At 35.0% G+C, this 26986-nt stretch overlaps 1 protein-coding gene and 1 pseudogene across 4 annotated transcripts in view; both read left to right on the top strand.

Moving 5' to 3' along the window:
- Nucleotides 1-26986, top strand: part of Atrx (ATRX chromatin remodeler) — a 300168-nt gene that overhangs the window by 196194 nt on the left and 76988 nt on the right. For all 4 annotated transcript variants that reach the window (XM_087196600.1, XM_087196598.1, XM_087196599.1 and 1 more), the window contains 4 exons: nt 15615-15745; nt 16793-16881; nt 17005-17177; nt 26423-26576. In XM_087196600.1, the coding sequence (XP_087052726.1) occupies nt 15615-15745; nt 16793-16881; nt 17005-17177; nt 26423-26576 (547 nt within the window). The remainder of the gene's footprint in view (nt 1-15614; nt 15746-16792; nt 16882-17004; nt 17178-26422; nt 26577-26986) is intronic.
- LOC106007917 (large ribosomal subunit protein eL34 pseudogene) lies at nt 2693-6822 on the top strand (annotated as a pseudogene).

Raw genomic sequence — 26986 nt, 5'->3', positions numbered from 1 at the left:
TTTTGGGCTTCTGTTGCTCCTGCCTGCTACCTACTCCTGCAACAAAAATAATGCTTGTGTAATTCTGCTTAGGGTTACCTAAAATTGTCAAACTCAGAGAAAGCTAAAATGGTTACTATGGGCTGAGGGAGGAGGGAGATGGAGAATTAATTTTCATTGAGTACAGAGTTTCTGGTTAGAATGATGAAAAAATTCTAGAATTGGAGAGTGTTGATTACAACATTGTAATTATACTTAATGCTACAGAATAAAAATGGTAATTTCTATGCCATGTATATTTTATCACAATTTTTAAAATACTCCAGAATGGAGCACAGTTATGGCTTTTGTCTCTAAAAGATGCAAGAGTCCAAGTTCCACCCTTTAGAAATTGATTCAAGGGGTCTGGAGTAGGCCCTAGGCATTTACATTTTTATAAGCCCTATAGGTGATTAGAAGAGCTTGATAACCATTGCTCTAAAGCTTTTACTTGATAATATGGTCACATTAAATCTTAGTGCTGAGATTTAGATGAGTGTCAACTAGATGAAGGGGGTCATGGGGAAAGGACTTCAAAATACTATTTCTATTTTTTTAAGTGGTAGAAATATTGTTTATTCTTTTGTATTTTCCTTAGTATGCATTTCTGCAAAAATTGCAAAAGACAAAGATGTGAATGTATATGTGTGTATGCATAATTTTGTAATGAGAAAAATTAATTAGTTGAAATTTTACATTTGAAAATATAGCTAAAATTGGAATTTAACAGTTCAAACTGGAAAAAGAATGTATAATTTTCAAATGTATTCATGCCATCAAAATCATCATGAAACACAGGACACTCCTGAACTGACAAAGACAAAAATGGGTATAGGGAAATGGACTCTCTTGATGCTAATATAAATGAAACAAGATTTAGAGTGGTGCATCATAATTTCAGTCCTAGGGTTTTATCTTCAGTAAATGATCAAAATGTGTATTTCAGGATGTTAATCTTAGCATTTAAAAAAAATTTTGTCCCTTGTTACAGAAATAATATATTTCATTGTGGAATGTATATGAAATATTGAATAGCACAAATATGAAAATAAAACTATTCATAATATCATAAACCAAAAACTAGAACTGCTACTTTTATTGTTCTTTTTAGTTTTTTTCTCTATATATGTATTATATGCAGATGTATGTGTAGATTAAATTTTTCTCTTTTTTTTGTTTTCATTTTTAATGCCAAACCACTAGGTGAATATTTTTTCATCACTAGAATTATATTGTCTAGCTTTTTACTTAAACTGTTTCCAATTTGGCACTATTTGTGATAATGAAAAATTGGGAATTAGTATGTAGGCTCAACTTTTGAAGATGGTTTATATTTTGATACTTCAGTGTACTCTAATGCCATGAAGTAACATACATTAAGTATCACAATATATGTAACTTCTTTTTTGTTTTGGTACTGGGGATCAAACTTGGGCCCTTGCACTTGCAAGGCGGGCGGCAGAACCACTGAGCTAAATCTCTGGCCCTAAGTATCATAATATATGGAGCATCATGTTAGGAATATGTAGAAAGTATTATATAAGTATTGTGAAATACTACGCAATTCTGTGTATTAAAAGGTGTATATATCAAAACGCAAACTAAAATGATGAAAAAGATTATGACAAAATATTTGCCTTTTTGTAGACTCTAGTCAGTATTTTCAAATTGTTAATTTTGTATCTATGAATTTTGTATACTGAATTCTCTCTTCAAATTTGGCTCTGTTGCTTCTTTTTTTCTCTCTCCTTCCTTCCTTCCTTCCTTCCTTCCTTCCTTCCTTCCTTCCTTCCTTCCTTCTTTCTTTCTTTCTTTCTTTCCTTTCTTTCCTTCCTTTCTTTCTTTCTTTCTTTCGTTCGTTCTTTCTTTCTTTCTTTCTTTCTTTCTTTCTTTCTTTCTTTCTTTCTTTCTTTCTTTCTTTCTTTCTTTCTTTCTTTCTTTCGTTCTGTTTCTTGGTTTGTTTGTTTGTTTCTTGAGTTGAGATCTGGCTGTCTTGCCCAGGCTGGTGTTGAACTCCTAGCCTTAAGTGATGCCCCCCCCCCGCCCCCACCTCGCACGAAACTGGGATCACAGATTATGCCACCATGCCCAATTTCTTTTTGATTTTGATACCTGCCATACCTTTGAAGATCTATTTTATATTTCTGAACAGCATTGACTTAGTATGTTCTTTTTTTTTTTTGAAACAATACATTTTAATAGAAAACACAATACAAAATAATGCTTCAGCTAAACAGAGATATTTAATCCTTTCCCCTTACATTAGAACTTGCTTTTTCCTCAGGGTACAATTTGACATACATGTGTGCACTCAAGATTCGACTCATGATGTGCTCACTTCAGGAGAGAAAGCTGAAAAGCTAACTTCTGATCAGTGGTCACTTGGAAATCCAATAATTTCTAATTTTATCTTGTAATGTATTCCAAATTATTCTTTACCATAATCTTTGTGTGTATATGTATGTGTGTGTGTGTGTGTGTGTGTGTGAAGAAGGATTGAACCTATGGCCTAAGTATATTCTGATGTATATTTCTATGTCACTAAATACCTCTTTTCACATATGTTGTAGCCCACTAAATTTTTTCTTCACATGTTTATGTTAGCCTATTAACTGGGATGTGATCAAATTTTAAAAACTCAGTGGCCTACCCTCAGGTTAGGAACAAAGCAAACATGTCTCCACTTGCTCCTTTTATTCAACATGTACTAGAAGTTCTGTCCAGGGCAATTAGACAAGAAAATGAAGTAAAAGTCTTCTAGATGGTAAAGAAAGAGGTAGAACTTTATCTCTTTGCAGATGACTTCATCTTATATATAGGAAAAATCCTGAAAACGAAAATCACTAAAATCTATTCAAACTAATAAGTTCAGCAACATTGTGGAATACAAGATTAAAATATAAAACTTTAGTGTATTTCTACACACTAACATTCAGTGATCCAAAATATAATAAAATACCTCTTGTTGTAAAAGCATAAAAATAGGAATTAAAGAAATGCAAAGTTTACATTCTGAAAATGACAAAGTATTGTTTAAAAAATTAAAGCTCTAAAATGGTAAGGCAGCTCATGTACATGACTGAGTTAAAGTCATTAACATGACAGCACCCTCCAAATCGATACACATATTCAGTACCATCTCTAACAAAATCCTAGCTGGCTTTTTGTTTTTGCAGGAATATAAGTGAGTCCTCAGATTCATATAGAATTGCAAGAGACACTGAATAATCATAAGAGTTTTAAGAGAGTAAAAGCTGTAGGAGTCCTACTTCCTGATTCCAAAACTTTCTGTTGAAGCTATAATAATTAAAACCAGCATCATACTATCATAAATATAGATGTATAGAGTTTCAGAATAGAATTGGTAGTCCAGCTGGGCATGGTGGTGTACCCCTGTAATCCCAGCACTCGAGAGACTGAGGCAGGAGGATTGCTGTGAGTTTGAGGCCAACCTGGTCTACATAGTGAGTTCAAGACCAGCCTGAATTACAGAGCGAGACTGTCTCAAAAAACAAAAACAAAAACAAAAAAGAATTGGGAGCCCAGAAATAAACACATTTATATCTATGGTCAATTTATTTTCAGCAAGAGTGCCAAGACCTTTCAATTAGAAAAGTTGGGTTCTTTTGCATTTTAATATCCAGTTAGACTTCATTTGTTTGCATTTTAATATACAGCTATCGTTCTGAATATGAAAATACAAAAGGATGAAAGTGGATCCCTACGTTATTCCATATATAAAAATTTAAACTGGATAAAGACTTAAATTTAAGATCTAGAAATGTAAATTTCTTAGAATAAATCAGTGGATCAATCCACTGATGTTGATAGCTGAATGTGCTGTTAGGAAAGGGGTCCCAGTTGAAGGAGGTTTACTGGGGATTGGCCTTTGTAGGGTATATCTCTTGCTGGCATTCTTCCCCTGTCCTCTGCTTCCTGACTGCCATGAAGTGAGCAGTTTTACTCCACCATGCCCTTCCTCCATGATGTTTCTTCCTTGGCACCAGCCGATCAAAGACTAAAGTCTCTGAAACCATGAGCCAAATTAACCCTGTCATCCTTTAAGTCTTGGGGGATCAGGTATTTTGTCCCAGCAATGAGAAAGCTGACTGATATGAATAGGTAGTAAATTCCTGCATATGATACTAAAAGCATATACAATGAAAGAAATAGATAAATTGGATGTCATCAAAATGGAAAAATTTAGAGCACCAAAGAAAATTGTCAAGATATCAAAAAACAACCTACAGAATAGGAGGTGATATTTCTAGAATATATAAACAACTCATAATTTAATAAAAAAAAGACAAATAGGCTGGATGTGGTGGTGCACGCCCATAATCCCAGCATTTGGGAGGCTGAGGTAGGGAGGATCACTGGTGTCTGGAAAAAAAAAAGTGGAAAAGACATAACCCAATTTAAAAGAGGGAGATTTTGAAAAGATAATTCTCCAAAGATATTCTACAAGTGACGTATGCTTCCATCATTACTTAGGAAAATGCAAATCAAAACCACAGGGAAATATAAACACGTCACACACAAGAGTGGATATAATAAAAAGGAAAATAACAAGTGACAAGGAGGTGGAATTGCAGTCCTTCTATCTTGCTGGTGAGAACATCAAATGATATTACTGATGGGGAAATCAATTTAGCAGGTCCTCAAAAGTTTAAATACAGAGTTATCCACCAGTTTTACTCTTAGATAGGTACACAATGAAATGAAAAATCTTTGCCCACACATAGATATGGTATGCTAGCATTATAGCAGCATTATTCATAATAACCAAAAAATAAAAACAACTCATATATCAACTGGTGAATGGATAAACAAACGTGTATAATGAAATATTATTTGGCAACAAAAGGAAAGAATTCCTGATATGTTGTAGAGCATATATCAACCTTGAAAACATACTCTCAAAGAAGTCAGTCAAAGGTGAAGTTCTCTTTAGTTGTTTTTTTACCTGATTATTCTTTATGGTGCCCTGGCTCCTACATGTAATTTCAAGCTTTTTAAAAAATTTCATTATTTCTTTAATACAACTCTGATTTTATAAGTTCCAGTTATCTGTATAATTTAAAACCATTTCCCTGGAAAACAGAAGTGTAACTTCAGTCTTAGATTCAATGTGGCTCCTAACATATAAAAGTGATGAGGAGCCTGTATGATGAATTTCTAGATGCAAAACATTCCATCAGGAAACAGTTGGTTGAGGATATGAATACCACACAGATGAACATTGAAATCTGAAAACGAATTTTATATAAGTCTAAACACCTGATACTGCAATCAGATTCAATATTCCATGCTCAAATGCTTTTGATGAGAGGCCATTGTATTTTTCTCATTGGAAGCATTCCACAAAACAGTGTATTCTGCGCTTGATAAACACAGAGAAGGTACAAGTCCCAAGTGTATTTTCATTCTGCAGCATTCAGTTTTACCACTGCATAAAGGAAAGAAAAATGTCCTATGCTGCAAGCAGTTCAGAGATGTGTTACTGGCAGAGGAAACAAAAATGTCCTAGTGTTGTGGGTATGAAAATAATTAGGCATACTATTATGTTTTCTTCAAAATATTTGTTTAATTTTCCAGTTAATTTTCACATTAGCTAGTCTTGTTTTCTGTAGATTATAACACTTATAAAATAAATAATATATAATTTCAGATAAATATTAATTTTAATAATACATGTATTATTATGTTATATTGTTACGTTCATTTTGTTTGGTATGGCTATGCCTAGCAAGATTGTCTAGCAAGTTGGTCACCCTATATCTTAAGTCTGAAGTTTGGTTGTACTGTTAACTAGCAATGTGGCCTTAACATTCCTCAGCCCAATATTCTTCATCATAAAAATTGTAAACAGTGATAATTATTAACAGATTGTCATAATAATTAGAGAGATGGTGGACTGTAATATATTAAATGATCAATAAATGTTAGCTCTCCTTTCAATATGACTGTTCCACCCGAAATTATAAACAAATCCAGGTCTTTCAAGGGGGGATTGTGTTCATTACAGGTTAAAATTTTATTGGTCTCAGAGTCCTCCATTGCTTTGCCTTTCAAGCCCTTTTCTGCTAAGGATAAATCACTTCTGATGCCTTCTCTGACCAATTCTTCAGTCCATTTGTGAAATTAAATGTTTCAGAGTGAAAATTGTTTCAGAGTGCTTCTCATCCACATCAGTTCCTTTCAGGAAAATTGCTGTCATCCACATTTCTGTAACATTTTTTTGAAGATAGTCATTCTAGAGCACTTCCTTTACCTTCTTCCAGGGATGGCATCTGGAGGCTTTCACAGTGGTCCAGTGCTTCACATACCATTGTAGGCTTTCCTACAACACAGCCTCTAACAAAACCAGGCTGTACTGAACCCCAGGGAGTAGAATTGTTTACCTCTACACCAAGAGGGTTGGGAAGGCCCTCAAATCTGTGTGTGGTGTGTGCCCCGGCAGGCTTCGAGGGGTTCATGCTGTGCGGCCTAAAGTTCTCATGAGATTGTCTAAAACAGAGAAGCACGTCAGCAGGGCCTACGGCGGCTCCATGTGTGCCAAGTGTGTTCGAGACAGGATCAAGCGTGCTTTGCTTATTGAAGAGCAGAAAATTGTGGTGAAAGTGTTGAAGGCACAAGTACAGAGTCAGAAGGCCAAATAAATGAAGCTCTCGGTGTAATAAAAGATGGACGGGCAAAAAAAAAAAAGATAGTCATTCTAGTCTCTGATCGTCTGATCGTCTCAGTTTCTGACATACAATAGTTCTCTTTCATCTCTTTCATGTTTCTTTTAGTTTTTAGGCATGCTGCCTTGGTTCTGTGTGTATGTAAATACATTTGATCATAGTTCTTGACAGCTTTTACAGCTTGCATGTGTCTTTCAGGCCTAGACATTGGTTACTCAAAGAATTTGTCACCGCTTATGTTAGGAGCCCTCTGTAATACAAATTATCATTGAGGACATTTAAACTCTTAAATGGCTAAGAATTTGGCTGATGATAGACTGGTGATATGTATCCGGTTCTCTATAGTATTTATAGTCTTACTCCTTTGTTTCTTTAGGTTTCAGCCCACTTAAAATAAGCATACCCCAGTTGTTACCACTTTTTAGCAATCTTTGAAGAGTAGTTCTAGGATGATTGTTGTTATATGAGATAATCTTTTTTTTTTTTTGGTACCAGGGATCGAACTTGGGTCCTTGCGCTTGCGAGGCAGGCGGTGGAACCACTGAGCGATGAGATATTCTTGTATGGTATGGCCAAGTAGAAGATGGTATAACTACAAGATTTAGATTTAGATTTCAGACATCAAAACTAAGCACCTTTCTTCAAATCCATTTTATAGAGCCTGGGTTGATGACTAATGAGATACACTTATTCATTATATGTAGAATTTCTCTGGCACCTCCTGGTAAAAGTGTAATTGCTTAGATTTTTAGGTTTTTCTAAGTCTTTATTATGCTAAAAAATATTCTTGAAATTTGGCATGGAGGTGCAAACCTGTAATCACTGCTACTTGGGAGACTGAGACAAGAAGATTCCAAGTTTGAGGCCAGCCTGGGCAATTTAACAAAACTATGTCACAAAATAAAAAGGGCTGAGCATGTAGCTCAGCACCCTTGTGTGTTCAGTCTCCAGTACTGGGGGAAAAATGTGTCCTTGATTAACAGCTCTTAAGGGAAATTAGAGTATATAAAATCAAATTTCCATGTTAAAAAGGAGATGTTTTGTGGGGTATGTTTTGTTTTTTTTACCATACTGGGAATTGAAGCCAGGATCTTCACACTGAACTACATCCCTAACCCATTTTATTTTGAGACAGAGTCTCAAGTTTTGCCCAGGCTGGTCTTGAACATGTGATCCTTCTGCCTCAGCCTCTCAGAGTGATAGGATAATGGGCATGCACCACTATGCCTAGCAAAAATGAGTTATTTCATTAGTAAGTATTTTGAGATAAACTGAATGTGAAACTCCTACAAGGCTTTTCCAGATATCTAGATGTCAACACATCCCAAGGTTTTCAACATCAACCTTCTATAAACATTTACATGGAGGATACCTTGATATGGTTTTCAGAACATTGGAGAACTCTATAAAATGTATTATGTCTGTAGTCCATGGTACATTACTACCATTGGTAAATTACAGATATAATGATGGAGTACTAATTTTGAGTGATTTTTTGAGTAGAAAAGAACATGTTTATTTTGGCCATGTAGCTTATCCTCAGCATGTAAGTTCTGTTTCCCAGAAATATCAACTCTAATATAAATCAGTAGTATAGATAGAGGAAATTTCAATTTCTTTCTTTGTAAAAATATCCTTCCTTTAGCCAATTAGTCTAAAAACCTGTTATGAAAAAAATTTCCATAATGGAAAATGGTGTACGATACATAATTTTTCCCCCCACAAGGTCAGAATTCACTTTCTTTAGTAGTCTTTCTTGGAGAATAAAATGATGGTTAAATTTAACCTACTTATTTTGAAATCTTTTTCCTTAATATTAATTTTTAAAATACAAAAGCCTTTCAATAATGGATAAAACTGCTAAAAGAAGATCAGTGATGGAATAGAAGACTTGAACAACACTATAAACAAAATAGACTTGAGAGACCCTTATTGAACAATCACTCCAACAGCAGCAAAATACGCATTCCTGTCAAGTGCACATGGAACATTTTCCGAGATGAACCATATATGTTAGACCATAAGGCAAGCCTCAATAAATTCAAAAGCGTAAAATCACAGGAAGTTATTATTTATTTTATTTTATTTTTGGTTTTTTGAGATTAGGTCTCGCTATGTAGTTCAAACTGCCCTGAACTCATTGTGTAGCCTAGACTGGCCTTGAACTTGCAGCGATCCTCCCACCTCAGCCTGGGAAAGTATTTTTTTAAATGTTACTTTAGTTTCTTTTTTGTTGTCAATATTAAGGGATACAACAATATGATGCTTTGATATACATTTCCATAGTGAAATGCTTAGTGTAGTTGAGCAAATTTACCTATTCATCATCTCACAGAGTTACTTTTATGGGTGTAATAAAAGTACTTAAAGTCTACTCTTAGAAAGTTTACAGGATACAGTTTCATTAACTATAATTTTTATGCTATATACATTAGGTCTAGACTTATTTATCCTACAGAAGTGAAATTTTGTGTCCTTTGACCTCCACCTCCTCATTTTTTCCTACTTCTTTGCCCTTAACAGCCATCATTCTTTCATTTTTATGTATTTGAGGGTTTAAAAAAATTTATGATTCCACAAATTAATAAGTTCGTATAGTACTTGACTTTCGGTGTATGGCTTATTTCACTTAGCATAAAATCCTCTATGTTCATCATGTTCTTTCAAATGATAGAATCTCCTTTGTGAGGCTGAATCATTTATTATATATATATATATATATATATATATATATAAAAAACAGAGTTTTTTAGATGCTTATATATTCTTTTCCACAATGGCTGCACCAGTCTACACTCCTACAGTATGCAGTGGTTGGTCTTTCTCTACCTCCTCATAAACACATAAAACTATTATCTTTTTTATAGTAGCTGTCATTATAAGTAGGCGGCATTAGCTCATTATGGTTTTGATTTGTACTTTTCTAATGATTGGTGATGTTGAACACTTTTTCATATACCTGTCGGCCATTTTTATGTTGTCTTTGTAGAATTGTATGTTCAGGTCTTTGGCTCATTTTTAAATTTATAATTATTTCTTGCTGCTGAGTTGAAGGAGTTTCTTAAGCATTTTCTATATTAACACCTTATCTGATACATGGCTTGCAAATATTGCAAATATTCTCAACCCATTGTCTTTTTATTTTGTTGATTTTTATTTCTTTTCCATGCAGAAACTTTGAGGTTTGATGTAGTCCCACTGGTTGATTTATACTTCTATTTCCTGCACTTTTAGTGAGATATCCATAAAATCCTTGTCAAGATCAACATCAAGGAGATTTTTTCTTTTGGTTTTTTGAGACAAGGTCTTGCTCTGTAGTTCAGGATGGCCTTGGATTCACTGTGTAGCCCAGGTTGGCCTCAAACTCATGGCAATTCTCTTGCCTCAGCCTCCCAAGTGCTGGGATTACAGGCATGTGCTACTGTGCTGGCCCAAGGAGGTTTTATTCTTTTTTTTTATTCTCGGAAATTTACAGTTTCAGGTCTTATGTTTATGTCTTTAATCTATTTTGAGTTGATTTTTGTGTATGGTGTAAAATAATCTAGTTTCATTCTTTTGCATGTGTATATCCAGTTTTCCCATCACTGTTCATTGACAAGACTTTCTCCCCATTGTGGGCATGTTGCAAATTAGTTGATTACTAATATGTTTGGGTTTATTTCCGTGCTCTCTAGTCTGTTCTGTTGGCCTGTGTCTGTTTTTATATTAGTACCATAATGTTTTATGTTTTGATTACTATTTCTTTGTAGTATAATTTGAAAGCAGGATGTCTTTTTTTTTTTTTTGGTACCAGGGATTGAACTTGGGACCTTGCACTTTCGAGGCAGGAGCTAGAACCACTCAGCTAAATCCCCGGCCCTTACAATTTGAAATCAGGAAGTGTAGTATTCCAACTGTTTTTATATATTAAGATTGTATTGGCTACTATGGGTCTTTTTGGTACCACATAAATTTTATTTTATTTTTTTCTGTTCTGAGGACTGAACCCAGGACCTCATGCATGCTGGGACTGTTCTACCACTGAGCTACATACCCAGACCTCACACAAATTTTAGAACTGATTTTTTTTTTATTTCTAAGAAGAATGCCATTGGAAATTTGACAGTGATATGATTTTGATAGTTGAATCTGTATATTGCTTTGATGAGTATGGAACATTTTTACTATTAATTTTGTTAATCTACAAACAGGATATATTTGTTTCTTTTTATGTCTTCAATTTCATCAGTCTTTCAGTGTACAGATCTTACACTTAAATATTTTATTGTTTCTGATGTTATCAGTGGGATTATTTTCTTGATATATTATTCAGATTATCATTGGTATAAAGAAATGAAATTGACTTTATATGTTGGTTTTGTATTCTGCACTTTTATTGAATTCATTTATTCTAACAATGTTTTTAGTGGAATCCTTAGGGGTTATTTACAAGTAAAATCAGAGAGGGCCTGGTCGGTGCGGATCTCTGCTCCTCGGAAGTCCTGGCGACTCCTGGGAAGTTGAGGCCCTTGTAGGAAACGGCGGCCACGCACAGTCTTGGCCCCAGGCCTCCGGGTCCCTTCCTTCCCCTTTGGGGGGCGCTGGCCTTTGATCCGCGGTTAATGATGTGGGTTCTGGTGGCTGGTCCGGTTCAGTACCCAGGCCTGCAGGCGGCCAAGGTCAGCGCCTTGCTGCCAGAGAGGAGGCCACTCCCCAGCCGAACGTGGACCCCACCGCCACCCTGGCCCAGAGCGAGCCGGCTGCCAAGGCAGGAAGGACCTCAGTTCCCGGAGGTGAAGGCCGGACCTTGGGGCTCAGGCTGCAGACCAGGACGAGAAGCAAGTGTAGAGAAGGCCCTGCTCAGGGCCAGGCCGGTGCTGAGTACCAGGAGCCCAGAGATGAACTGGAGTGGCGTGGGAGGCAGAGACCAGACTGAGGGAGCTGGTCAGGGGTCTAGGAAGGGGAGACTCCATGGATTCCTTTCTGTGTAGATTCCAGGTTTCAGGCCCCATGGCGCACAGTGAGGATCCAGTTGAGACCTGGCCTCAGCTGAGGGTGTGCATTATGGCCTTGACACCCCCCTTCCCCCCATAGCTCTCCCTGAAACCCTAAGCCTCTTGGGCTAAATGCATTGACACTGCCTGCCATCCTGCAGGCCTTGTGATCTTCCTGCCTTGGCCCAGAGAACAGTGACATTGGATTCCTCCTCGGGTGCCTTTATGACCTCTCCACCTGAGTGGGGCTGTGGAGTGGTAAGGGGTCATTGCGGAGCTGGCCCTTGTGATTGCCAGAGTTAGTGACAGACAAGGGCTGAGGGTGTGTTCTCCGGAGCTTTGAGCCTCTGGTTGCCTGCCCCACACCCCACTCCTGTGGCCTTGGACAAGGAAGCTCACCCTCTGTTCCCACCTGGGCAGAACAGGGTGATAAAAGCAGTAACCTGGAGGGGGCGGGGAGTAAAATCAGTGTCAAGCGGGTGTGGTGGCACACACCTATAATCTCAGCACTCGGGCTGAGTAAGAAGGATCTTAAGTTTGAGCCCCACTTGAGCAGTGTAGAGTCTTAGCAAGACCCTGGCTCAAAGTAAATAGTAAAAAATGGCCTGGGGTTGCAGCTCACTGCAAAGGCCCTGGATTCAATCCTCATTTCCACAAAAACTAAACAAATAAAACAATACAAAACAAAAATCCCCACAAAGTTCACTGTTAAATAGAAATTTGAGAGTAGGCATCCTTGTCTTGAACCAGATCTTAGAGTGGGGTTCTTGTGGGGTTTTCAGAAATGAATTTATTATGTTGAGGAAATTTCCCTATGTACCTATTTTGTTAATTTTTTTTAAATTTTAAGAATGTTGAACTCTGTTAAATACTTTTTAACTATTAAAATGATTGTATGGTTTTTACTCTTTCAATTTGTTAACATTTATATCACACTAGTTGTTTTACATATGTTAAATCAACCTTGCATCCCAGAAAAAAATCCCAGTAGTCAGTGGTGTATAATGTTTTTGCTGTGTTGTTGAATTAGCTTTGCTAATATTTTATTTAGAATTTTTACCATTGTTTTCACAAATAATATTGACCTTTAGTTTTGGGTGATGCTTGCATGATAAAGTTTGGAAATATTCTCTCTACTTTTCATTGTTGTTTTTGGAAGAACTGAAGAGAGATTGGTTTTAATTCTTTGAGTGATTTAGCCTTGAAACCATATGTTTTGGGGCTTATCTTTGTTCGGAGGTTTTTTTATTATTGCTTGAATCTATGTGTTTGTAATTGTGTTCAGGCTTTCTATTTACTTTGATTCAGTGTTAGTAGGTTGTATGTTTGCAAGGATTTATTTGTTTGCTGTAGGTTATCCAGATTGTTGGTATATAATTGTTTATAATAGTCCTTTATAATCCCTTTTATTTCTGAGACATCAGTTGTAATGTTTTTCATTTCTGGTTTTATTTATTTGAGTCTTCTCTCTTTTTTCCTTAATCTAGCCAACGTTTTGTCAGTTTTAGTTTTTGAAAAAACTGTTTTGTTGATTTTTAAAAATTAATATATTCTCTATTTGATGTATTTCTGCTCTGATCCTTATTATTTCCTTCCTTCTGCTACCTTCGAGTTTAGCTCAGTTTTTTTCAAGTTCCTCAAGGTATAAAATTAGGTTACGATTTTTCTTCTTCTTTAATGTAGATGCTTATCATTATAAATGTCCCTCTTAGTACCAAAGTATTTTCTTTAACCAGATTGGAAAGCTATTAGAAATCAATAACTGAAGGAAAGTTTAAAATTCACAAGTATGTGTAAATTAAATAACACACTCCTAAATAACCAGTGAGTCAAAGAAGGAATCACAAAGAAAAATTTTAAAATACTTATATATCATTGAAAAAATAGCACTATGTAGGAGGGAAACACATGTTTGTTAATGCTTGTTTTCAAAAATAGAAAGATCTCACATTTATAATTTAACCTTTCAAGTTAAAAAAGTAAAATACAAGCAGTCTAAACCCAAAGCAAACTGAAGTAAGGACATAACAGAAAAAAATACAAAGAAAACAATAGAAAAAATTGTTGAAACCAAAAGTAAGTTCTTTCTAAAGATCAACATAATTGATAATCCTTTAGCTATACCTACATAATAATAGAGAATACACAAATAACTAAATTAAGGAGTATTCCTCTTGACTTTACAGAAATAAAAAGGAATTATAACAAAATTATAGTAACATTTGTATTGTAGGAAATTCAGTATTTCTTCTCAGAGTATGATTTCTGTTGTATGCAACAAAAATGCCTCTGTCAGGCAAAATATTGACAGGTTTTTCTTAGTTTTACACATATAAAACTTGCACAGAGTTACATCCCACTTCTTCTATTTCCTTTAGACATGGTCTTGCTAAATTTCCCAAGCTGGCCTTGAACTAGACATCATCCTTCCTCAAACTCTCAAGTATACAGCTGGGCTTACAGATGTATGCCACTACAGGGGCCTTGTTTTTTTATATTCTTAATAAATTTTCTCTGGTTGAGACTTGCTAATTGGTCAGTTTACATTGTGTGGTGCACACCTGTAATCCTAGCACTCTGGAAGGCTGAGGCAGGGGATTCACAAGTTGCAGCCTAGCCTGCACAATTTACTGACTTAGCGAAACCTCTCAAAAGAATAAAAGGGTAGGGGACATAGCTCGATTTGAAGGTCTTGGGTTCAGTTCAGTCTTCAGTACTAAAAAAATTTAATATAGCTACCTTTTCTTTTTTTCTCAGTAGGAATTGAACCCAGGGCCTATATGCTGAGTTACATCCCTGACCTGCCTACCTTCTGTTTTGTTCTGTTCTGTTCTCTGTTTTGAGACAGAATCTCACTAAGTTGCCTGAGCTGGGCTTGAACTTGTGATCCTCCTGCCTGAGCCTCCCAGAATGCTTAGAGTAAAGGCGTGTAGTACCACTTGTGGCTAAAATAAAGAAAAGAAAGTGGATAGTGGGGCCAGGCTTATAACTCACTGATACAGCACTTGGTTAGCGTACATGAAACCCTGCATTCAATTCCCAGACCCCAAAAGACTAAAAGAAATTAGAAATAGACAAAGATGCTTTATACTTAATTTTTTTTCTTTTAACCATTCACTTGCATTTTACTCTTGGATAATTTTATTATATTAATGAAATACATATTCATTTTCATTTCACTTTTATAGAAAAAAATATTCTGTTGAAATTATTCCATACAGAACAAAACTGATATTTACATTTTGTACATTGTTCATTTTCAGAAGAACCTTTTTCAAGTTAGCATAGTTGGAGAGAGTTGCTGTGGGACTGTCAGTATGTAATAAAGCTTCATCTAAAACAGAAGTTTGTAATCATGGATAAAATTTTTGACACATTAAAAAGTTTTAAAAATTACATGTTTTCACTGACTTCTAAAATGGTAGCATTTTTCCAATTATGTGTAAAGTTAGGAAATTGCAGTAGTATTAATGATAAATTGTAATTTGCTAACCAGTAGAAATCAAAAAATATTTTCATGTGATGTTCTTAATATCTCCAAATAGTTTACTTTCACCAACACTTCAAATTTTTAGTAAGTATTAGTCCTGCTATTATATTTTCTTATTTAATATATTATTTCTTTAAACCACACATTTCTGTATTATGAATTTGTGGGGGTTTTTGGTACCGGGGATTGAACTCAGAACTGTGCTTGCAAGCCACCACTGAACTAAATCCCTGGCCCATGAATTTGTTTGTAATATTATGATAATTTTTGTATAATAGATTTTGTTTATAATCTTGGTTATGAGTTTCAAAATGTTATTCTAATCCACAAGATATTTAAGCTTTTCCACACTTTCAAAGGGTCCAGGTAAGGGTAAAACCTCTAATTTATAAACACCATAGTTGAAATAGAAAATTTTCTCTTCAGCTGTTTTTTTCTTTTGATTAGGAGTAGGTAATAGCAGTGAAGGTGGAAGAGGAAAAGCAGGTGCAAAACTTTTCCAGGATTTTCAAATGTTAAGTAGAATCTGGACTCATCCTTGGTGTTTACAACTGGACTACATTAGCAAAGAAAATAAGGTAAGTCAGATTCCTAAAATTGTTTAAAAGGTACCTACTGGGAGCAAAATATTCTAGAGAAAAGGTTAATTTTTGCTTGCTGTATACTAGAAGCAGTTTTCTATTTCATTAAATCAACCTCTTTTCTTTTTCATTGTTCATATATGTTTGTAACACATAGTAATTACATTCATCTTGGGGAATTGGTACATATACATTTCACATCTTGATCATTTTTACTTATTTCTAGTTAATTTCTGTTTGTCTTGAATGCACTTAATGATTGTGGAAGGAATTTTAAGTGTTGTTTTATTGAGCCCATTTAGAAATTTTTATTTTGAGCAGAATGTGGCTGTGCTTGCCTATAATCTTGGTAGCTGGGAGACTGAGGCAGGAGGATTTCAAATTGGAGGCCAGCTTGGGCTGCATAGTTCAAAGCTAGCCTGAGCTAGATAGTGAGACCCTGTCTCAAAAAAGAAATTAAAAACCTTGTAGTTTGAAACAATTTAAATTTTGTTTTTGGTTTTTTGAGAGAAGGTCTCGCTTTGTCATGTAGGCAGGCCTTGATCTTACAGTGTAGCCCAGGCTGGCCTTGAACTTGAGGCAGTCCTCCCACTTTAGCCTTTCAAGTGCTGGGATTACAGGCATGTACCACCACGTCTGGTGAACTAATTTTATAAATTTACAGAAAAGTTGTAAAAATAGCTCGGAGAGGTCCCCTGTACCTTTTACCCAGTTTTCCCTAATGTTAACATCTTGTATAACCATAATAAAATGATGAAAAGTAAGAGATTAACTTTGGTACAATACCATTAACTAAATGATAGATTTTATTTCAACTTCATCTTTGTTTCTATTTATGTCCATTTTCTTCTCCACGAGCCAATCCAGGACCTCCCATTCCATAGTCTTCGATCTGATCTCTTTTATTTCTTCTGGCTTATGATAGTTCCTCAGTCTTTCCTTTCTCATATCAATTAACTTATCCTTAAATGAAATAAAACACCAGTATAATTTCTAATATACATTGAAATAAGCTACTGAAACATTTGTCATTTTTTTTCCTAGGGATATTTTGATGAAGATAGTATGGACGAATTTATAGCTTCAGATTCTGATGAAACCTCCATGAGTTTAAGCTCCGATGATTATACAAAGTAAATTGAGTATTTTTGTGCCCTGAATTGACACATTTCAAACTTCTGCTTGCTGATTATCCTCTGATAATTGACTTTTCTCTTTACTATGTTTTCCTAGTGTTCTGATTTTTTTTTTTTTAGAAAGAAAAAAACAAAGGGGAAAAGGGGCAAAAAGGATAGTAGCTCAAGTGGAAGTGGAAGTGACAATGATGTTGAAGTGATCAAAGTCTGGAATTCAAGATCTCGTGGAGGTGGTGAAGGAAATGTGGATGAAACAGGAAATAACCCTTCAGTTTCCTTAAAGCTGGAAGAAAGTAAGTCTAATTAATGTTGCCTTTATTGTGGAACATAGATTTAGAAAATGTTAAGTCATTAGAATTTTTTCTAGTCAGTTACTACCTGTATTATTTGACTTAATGCAATTCTTTCCTCATTTGGTGAGAATCTACGATAATCAGGTACATATAATAAATATAAAAAAAATCTGATAAATGTTTAATTATAGGCAAGTGTCTTTGTGCTCTCTGGTATTTGGGAGGAAAGGAAAAAAAGTTAAAAGTAATGTTTATTTTTACATGTATATACCTAAAGTATTATTTTGACTCTGTGTGTAGGCTAACAGTTCTTGAGTGGCCTTGTAATATAGTTGATATCTTTAGTTGTATAAATGAGTGGTAGAATGAGATTCAAACCCAGATAAATCTAAATGCAAAACCACCAGGTATTTTCAGTTAACTATATAGAAATAATCAGAAGCATTTCAGGCAGTGAAGTTTGATTATAGTTTTATATAATAAAACTAATTTTAATCATTTAGTCTTTTTTCTAATTCTTCAAAACCTATAACTGTTAACTACTTTCAGTTCGTCTGAATCATGAACAGTGTGTTGCCCTTCACCTTTTGCTTTTTAACCTTTTTTCCCTCTTGTGTAAAAAGTCTTAGATTGAACTTTCCCTCAATTTAATTTGTTTTTACCCATGTATATGTTGGCAGATTTGTGTTGATGTTGATGGACTGGTGTTAAGCCTTTATGTGCAGCCTGACTCTGTTTCTTGGGGCTTTAAAGCTAGGTCCAAATATCAGAATATATGAAATATCAAACATCTGAAGAGAAAAGTTTGTAATGGCTTTGAGTATTTGGCAATTGGGAGTTGTAGCACAAAGCATGTGAAAAGCGATTTATTTGGAGGTCAGCTGAATGATTCTATGGTCAAATAAGATTGACTGGTCTCTTGGTTTGCTTCCTTGTTAAGCATTTCTCTTTAGTATCTCTATGGACTAGGCAGGTGGCAGCCTAACCACAAAGCCTGTTTTTTCCCAAGAAATCAGGAGAGCATTGAAAATTAAACTACAAAATTTCCCTCCTTTTTATTCTCTTCTATTACCCCATAAAAGCAGGTTACTGTTAGTGTTCCTCTTCCAACTAGGTCAAAAGAGTATTTTTATAAGAACAGTAAAGAAATAGCTATAGTTTAAGATACTGAGTAGCTTCCGTGTATCCTTCCTTGCCCCCTCAGTCTGTTTTTTGCACTTATTTCCTAATCCCTCAATGTATAAATAAGAATAAACTTTATGTGTTCCTAGGAATGGTTTTCATAATATACTCTTATAAGATTTTTTTTATAACTTGCCAACAAGAGGAGAGAATTGACTAACCTGTGCGCGTTGTGCTGTGCTATAAATGGGTTACGTTAAAGTATGCTGATGATCCTCTCATCACTTGGTTGTACAAGTGACCTCAGAGGCAGCTTGATTACCTCCAAAAATAAGTAGCCTCTTCCATTTTCCCTGGTGTATTTTATAAACATTATTGCTTTCTATATATGTTGTAATGTGAAAAGGTTGGAAAGCACTGGCACAGAGCATAAGAGTATGCATACAGGAAAGGTTATGCATTCTAAAAGACAAACTTTGACTGCTTTGTCTGAGGTTTTTATTTCATTATAGTTAGATGCCATCAAATAGATGTTATTTATACATGTATTTTATATTTTTGTAGCTCATATACAAATGTAGTTCGACAGAAACATTCTACAGAACCAATAGATGATAAAAATCTAATTTTATTTTTTAGATTTAAACTCCATATGAAAGTATATCATTAGTGTGTGAACTTATATAGCTAGTACTGTATAACTTTAAAATAAAATCACTTTTTAATCATCAATGTAACAAAAGTTGATAGGAATTTCAAATGGATAGCAAATAAATAGATGTTTGGTTATAAGTGAGGTATAGTATGATTTTCACTGCATATTTCACTTACACTTCAGAGTTGCTTTTGCAGTAGTTTTCTGATTTTTCTGAAAAGCAATACCTTAAGTCATTTAAGTTTACTGTATAAAATCCCCGTTTTCATGTTTTAGTGTTGAATTACAAAGAAAGTTTTGTGATGAGGAAATGACTATATAAATTATTTATCATTATTTTTAGAGTAAGCTTCATCAGCAAACAGTTAACAATTTAAAATGTATGTAACTTATATGGTTATAAACTCTTGTGGAAGAACCCTTTGATACAGAGCCATAGTGTTAGTACTAATATATACCATATGTATTTATTCATTTAAAAATATTGAATGCTTACTATGTGCTAGGTCCCATTCTAGAAGCTTGGATTTTATTGATCAACAAAAAACATTCATGGAGCTTGCCATTTATCTTAGTCCATTTTTTGTTGCTATAACTTGAGACTGGGTTATTTATAAGGGAACAAGGTTCATTTTAGCTCAGAGTTTTGGTGGCTGCTAAGTCCAGGATTGCTAGCCACATCTAATGAGTGCCTTGTGCTGCATCAACTTATGACAGAAAGTGGAAGGGAAGATTGGTACACATGAAAAAGACAAAACACAAAGGGCACTCTTTCTTTATAACAACCCACTCCCACAATAAAGAACACCCTCCCTTGAGAAAAGCATTAATTTCTTTCTTTTTTTTTTTTTTTGGTACCAGGTATCAAACTTGGGTCCTTGAGCAACAGCAGGTGGCGAAACCACTGAGCTAAATCCCCGGCCCAAATCTCTTTTAATGACCTAATTAACTCTAAAAGCACCATCATCTCTCAACAACATTACATTGGGAATCAAATTTTAATTTAGACTTTGGAGGCAACAAACCATATTCAAATGTATAGCACCATTCTGCTACAATACATACACTATTTTAATGATATGCTACTTTGTTATTTTTTTGAAGTTTTAATTATTTAGTATGTGTTTGTAGTACATAGTGTTTACATTCCTTGTGGGGATTTTGGTATATGTACATAAAACATTTTAATTCTTTTTTTTAATCCCCCTCCTTCCTTTCACCCTTCCTCCATCTTGATCCCCTTTCCATTTGAGAAAGGTCAATCTCCCAACTTCCTGTTATATAACATTTATTGTCTTTATTTATATTTTGGGTTTCTCATATAACACAATCCATGCAATATTTAAGCTTGTGTGTCTGGTTTATATCACTTAACATTATGATCTCAAGGTGCATCCATTTTCCCGAAAATGACTGAAGTTTATTCTTTTATGGCAGAGTAGAACTCTATTGTGTGTAAAGTAAACATTCATTTATTGGTGGACATAAAGGTTGCTTCCAAGATTTAGCTATTATGAATTTTGCTGCTATAAACATGAGTATGCATGTATCCCTGTAATATGATATCTTTAAAACTTAAAGCAAGATACCTAGAAGAGGAGTAGCTGGGTCAAGTGGAATTACTCTTTTTAGTTTTAAAGGAATCTCCATATTGATTTCCATAGTGATTATACTAGTTTACATTCCCACCAACAATTTAGAAGGGTTCTTTATTGCCTGTAACCTCACTAGCATTTGTTATTATTTAATTTCTTAATGATGGCCATTCCTCCTGGAGTAAGATGAAATCTCAGTGTTGTTTTAATTTGCATTTCTCTAATGGCCATTGATGTTGAACATTTCTTCATGTATTTATTGGCCATTTGGACTTTTTTTGAGAAGTGTTTACTTATTTCAGTGGCCTATTTTTTGATTCTGTCTTTTATTTTCATAGGCCTAATTTTTTTGAATTCTTTATATATTCTAGATATTAGTCCTCTGTCTGGGGAATAGCTGACAAACTTCTTTCCCATTCTATAGGTTGTCTCTTCATTTTTGGTTGTTTCTTTTGCTATGGAGAAGCTTTTTAACTTGATATGATCCCATTTGTTGATTCTTGGTACTATTTCCTGTGCAACTGGGGTTCTGTTCAGAAAATCTTTGACCATGTCTATAATTTTACTACTTTTATCTGTTTTATCTTTCAGCAGATTAAATGTTTCTGTTTTATCATTTAGATCTTTAAGCTATTTTTGGATCTAGATTCAATCTTCTGCATATAGACAGCCAGTTTTCCCAACACCATTTGCTAAAGAGGCTATCTTTCCTCCAGTGTGCTTTTGGCCCTTTTGTCCAAGATCAAATAGTTGAATGTGCTTGAGGTTGTTTCTGCATCCTTTATTCTGTTCCATTGGTCCATGTGTCTTTTTATGACAGTTGTTTTTGTCACTGTACCTTTGCAGTTATAACTTCCAATCTAGGATTCTGATGCCTCCTACTACTCTTGTTACCCAGGATTACTGGGTTTCTTCTGGTTCCATATGAACCATATGGTTCCATATGAATTTTAAGGTTTTTTTTTTTAAGGTTGTTTTCTGCCAATTCTGTGAATAATGCTCTTGGTATTTTGCTTAGGTTTGCATTAAAATCTGTTTATCAGTTTTGGGCAAATCTATAGCGTATCTTACTACAAATGAAATAAAGGACATTTTATTTAAACATGTATTTATAGGGCTGAGGATGTAGCTCAGTGATAGAGCACTTGCCTAGTATGTGCAAAGCCCTGGGTTCAATTCCTAACCCCCCTCCGTCATGCATATATTTAGAATGCATCAAGAAATTAAGGATGAAGTCATACTAGCTTTCTATTTGTTTTATATTTTGTTTGTACCTCATCTTCTAAGGCTCTTTTCGTATCCAGAATTTATATAAAGATGTGGACTTACTGATTCATTCATTCATCATTGCATGTCATGTATATATGAATAAAACAGAGTTACAACAGATACTATGATTACTCCATGTCAATGATGAAATAAGAAAATTCAGAATGAATTATCTGTTTGTAAGTTTTAATTTGATATAGTACTTAATTGTAGGAGCCCATATTTTTGTGAATTTCTTTGTACTTTTTTTTAGAATTTTAGGTATTGAGATTATAACTAGCAAGATCAAAATTAGAAGGCCTGGGTGTGTAGCTCAGTGGTACAACATGTATGGTATGTATGAAGCCCTGTACTCTTATCTCTAACACCAGAAAACAAAATTAGAATAGAATCTATTGTGTATATTGCATTTGTGGGAAATTGATGCCTTTTCTAAACTTTGAGACTTCAGATTTAGCTGCCACATTTTTTTAGTTCTGATATTTTTACCTAGATGAATTACATACATTAGTGAAGAATTCTTCAAAGACACGAGTTATTTGCCAGTTGGCTAATTGTAAAAAGGAATTTAGTTAATGTTTGGTTGATAAAGCTACATGTCAAGGTTCCCAAGACCACCGTCAGGTTCAGTGATTCACTAGAAGGTCTTACAAGACTCGGTAGATTGTCATATTCAGGGCTATGGTTTATTAAAATGAAAGAATACAAAGCAAAAACAACAAAGGGAAAAGGCATATGGGATGAAGTCCAGAGGAAACCAGATACAGCCTTCTAAAAAGTCCACTACCAGTAGAGTCATGCAGTGTGCAGTAATTTTTGTAACAATAAGTTGTGACAACATGTTGTCTACCAGATAAGCTCGTTAGAGTCTTTCTGCCCAAGAATTTTTATTGGAAGCTGGTCACATAGGCACTGTATTCCTGGCTGTTCCAAATTCTAGACTCCTGTAAAGATAGCAAGTATTTAGAATAAATCACATTATTTTTGCAAACCTTCTGAGCATGGCAAACCATTGTTATCAAGGAAAGTTTTATATTACTGTAGAGGGCTATTTACCATTCATATTTCCAGATACCACTCAAGGGTCAACAATTAATAGGAAGCTTTTCCAAGAAAACAAAATGAATAGACTGTTAAAGGATAGTGAGGAATTAATAGAATTCTGACTAGCAAAAGAGGAGAACATAAATTCAAGGAAAAGGCTAGGTATGGTCATGAATGCTTGTAATCTCAGCACTTGGGGGGCTGAGGCAGGAGGATTATGAGTTTTAAGGCCAGCTTGGATACATAGCAAGTGTGAGGCCACCTTGGAATATAGTGAGACTCTGTCTCAAAAAACAAACAAAAAAGAAATTTAAGGCATGATATAGAATCTTGCAAGTATGTGGTATGTTTAAGCAGTACTTCTTTGTGAGTTGAATATAAATGCATAGTGAGTTATATATAAGTAATGGAAATCACCAGGGCTCAGACACAAAGGAACTGATAAACCTAAACTGTGTGTTCAAGAAGTAGAATATGGAATCCCTAGGTTCATTCTAGCCTGGAGACTAGCACCTTGGTTTTCACCTACTCAGGGATAGGATGCAAGGCCCTGAGCCCTCTACAAGATAGATAGTTCTTAGATGCCCTTCTCAAAGCCAAATCTCTTTAATGAGTACATATTTCATGGAAGAATAGAATATTTTAAAAGTACCTCTCAGTAAAGGGAGTTGATAGGGAAGTTTATCTGTTTTAGCCTAGGCTCTTGGTTGATGAAATTGGTTCTGATGACTTCTCAATCATGGGATTGACCTCACATACACAGGCTGATCAAAAAAATACAGTGTGTTTTTAAATAAAAAAATTATTACATTAAAAGACACATTGCTACTAATCCCCTTCACAATATCCCCTTGCTTTGAACACACCTCATTATTCTTTCATTTTTGGAAGCATTTCTGGAAGCCCCAAAGTTTTGCTTTGTAGTTGTCTCAATGCTCTGAATTACTCAAAACATTTACAACAATTTCTGTCAAATAAAACCCTTATGCCCTGTCCTCATCCACCTCATTCACCAGATCTGCCCCATGTGACTTCTGGCCCATCCCCACAGTCAAAATGACCGTGATAGGTAAATGTTTTGAATCACTTCAGGACATGAAGGCAACCATGACAGAACAACTAAGGATACCCATGAAAGAGGACTTACAGAACTGCTTCAGAAAGTGGCAAGAATGATGGGATAAATGTGTTCAAAGCAAGGGGAAGTATCTTGAGGGGGATTAATGGCGATGTGTCTTTTATTGTAATAAATTTTAAAATATTCACTATATTTTTTGATCATATCTCATAGTTTATGGTTTATATTTATATTATTAATATTGTCTAAAAATCTCAAGCTGAGCTGGGTATGGTGACATACACTTGTAATCCCAGCTCTTTGGGCCCTTAGGTAGGAAGAATGCAAGTTGGATCCCAGCCTGGGTGACTTAGTGAGACCCCATCTCAAAATAAAAATTGCAAGGAGTACTGGAGATGTTGCTCAATTCAAAGGCCTTGGGTTTAATCCCTAGTACAGATGGATGGATAGATAGATATATAGATAGATAGATGCCTCCCTAGCTGAAATGGTAACCTTTAAAGTAATTCTGGGCTGATGATCCTGTGGGATACCTAGAAGAAGTAAATGCAGAATCACTCTGGAGATACATGACTTTAGCCAAGGCTACCCAGCGTTCTCACAGGTTACAGTTACAGTGAAGGTCACATGGCAATAAAAAATTATAGAATGCTTGAGGAAATAACTTTAAAAAAGCTAGCAACAAAAACAAAAAAGTTAGCAGTCAACCTGAGGAAAGTTAGCACACAAAACAAGTAGCCTGATTAGATTCTAAAGAATTTCACGTGTGAGAACTCTTAGATTAAGATTAAAAAATAGGTATGTCAAAAGTGATATGTGAAAAATCATAAGTTGCCATTCATGGTTGCTACATAGTTCAGGGCCAGCTTGAACTAAACAGCAAGACTGTGTCTCAAAAAATATCATAAGTATAACTTTATGCCAGAAAATTTAAAACTTAGATAAAATGAACAGTATTCGGGGCTAGAGGTAAGCTCAGTGTGGTATAGCACTTGGCTGGAATGCACAAGGCCCTGGGTTCGATCCCCAGTACCAAACAAAATGGACAGTGTTCAAGAAAAATAGGACTCAACAACATTAAGTTTTCATTTCAGTTATGTCATAGTAGCCAAAAATGAGAAACAATCTAGATGTTTATAAACAGGAGAACTATTTTAGTATATGTGCTGCTGAAGCAAGCACTGAACAAGAGAACTATTAAGTGATGATATATTCATGCAGCAAACTTCTGCATGGCAGAAAGAATGATTGAATGGGAGCTCAGTGACAAGCATGAATAAATTCTACTTTGAGTGACAAACCACATTAAGTGAAAAAGTAATTTGCAGAATGTTATCAACAGTATAGTGCCATTTATATGTGATTTAAAAATGTGCAAAGATGGTGTTCAGATTAGAAATACACATGTAAAAATAACAAAACATGCATACATGTAAATATAGAATTTAAGGGATTAGTTACCTTCTAGAAAAGAGGGCGAGAAAGAGAATGAGATTAGATAGGGTCATGTAAGACTACAGCTGCGTCAGAACAAGATTTAACAGTGTTAAAATTTGATGAAGATGGGATTTAGAAGTATAGCTATTCATTATATTCTGTATACTTTTCTGAGTATGTAAAATATTTTAGTATAAAAATATTAAATATTAAAATACTTTGCATCATAAAGCAATTGAAAGAAAATATGTAATCAGATTAAATCTGTATACAGTGGTACTTTGGTTCACAAACTTAATTTATTCCATGATTTTGGAAAAGATGGCCACATTTGTGTTTGTGTGAAAAAGATGGCTGCAGTTGTGTTTGTCACAAAAGCAAAATTTTGCCAAATGCTTTTGTGAACCAAATTGTTTGCAAACAAAAGTGTTCATGAACCGATGTACCACTGTCTTCTTTATTTTGAGTCAAACTACCTGGTTAAATTTTTAAGAGATTATTTTGTGCTTACACCTTTTATAGTCAAAGTCTGTGGGGAAAATAAAATGATTTAACATAATAGGGTAGTTCTCAGGTCAATTCTTTGGTTTTTGCAGAATTCTAGTAGAATTATGAAATGTTTCCTGTTCTGCAAGTCTTTTCTCTGTTGATTCCTATCTCTTGAGGTATGTTTTGAGGATTTTACTCTCCCAGGACCTAGGGGAGTTTCATCTCTTGGGGTCACTTTCTGAATTCCCCACCCCTGATTCCAGGGTCTATCTCTCATACTTGTACTCTCTCATGGTCTCTCTCTCTTGTTTGCTATCACTTAGCATTTATCCCAAGCCCCCTCTTCCTCGTTTCATGTTTTGTCTGTGTAAAGCTCCCCACCCCTCTACATATATATCTATCTGTCTCTTGTCTCTGTCCTTTAACCCTCTCTTCTAAATCTTCATCACTCTCCTTTTTGCTTGATCACTGCCCGTTCTAGTCTATCCCTATTTCTCTTGGTCTCATTCAGTTTGTTTTCTGATTTACTTACTTCCTTAATGTTTCTTTTATTTAGGTAAAGCCACTTCGTCTTCTAATCCAAGCAGCCCAGCTCCAGACTGGTACAAAGATTTTGTTACAGATGCTGATGCTGAAGTTTTAGAGCATTCTGGAAAAATGGTACTTCTCTTTGAAATTCTTCGAATGGCAGAAGAAATTGGGGATAAAGTGTAAGTCCTTTCCTACTTTTTTTTATATAAATGAACCTTAGTATTTTTTTTTTTTTTTTGGTACCGGGGATTGAACTTGGGACCTTGTGCTTGCAAGGCAGGCGGAGGAACCACTGAGCTAAATCCCCAGCTCGCTATTTTTTAGACAATTTTAATACCTCCTTTATGTTTTCTTCCTAAAGATATAATTTCTTTTATTGTAGTTATAAACCAGTAGAGGCATTTATCTTCCTTATAAATAACTAGTTTTGACTGCATATTCACGTTATTTCTTAAGTATTGTTATCCACTTGTAGCTGTTGCACCTTGAACTTTTTCCTTGGCTCAAGCTTTTAGTTGGTACGGATGTTTTGCCATCCACAAAATTATTTTTTCAATCCCTGTATTATGGTATGTACCCTGTTACTTTA

The sequence above is a fragment of the Heterocephalus glaber genome, unplaced genomic scaffold (genome assembly GCF_053883595.1).
Source record: "Heterocephalus glaber isolate CG9 unplaced genomic scaffold, H.glaber_assembly_v1.0 deba00001613, whole genome shotgun sequence".
Lineage (NCBI taxonomy): Eukaryota > Metazoa > Chordata > Mammalia > Rodentia > Bathyergidae > Heterocephalus > Heterocephalus glaber.
Note: the sequence above shows the minus strand (reverse complement) of the source record. Positions and strands in the feature narration are given on the sequence as shown.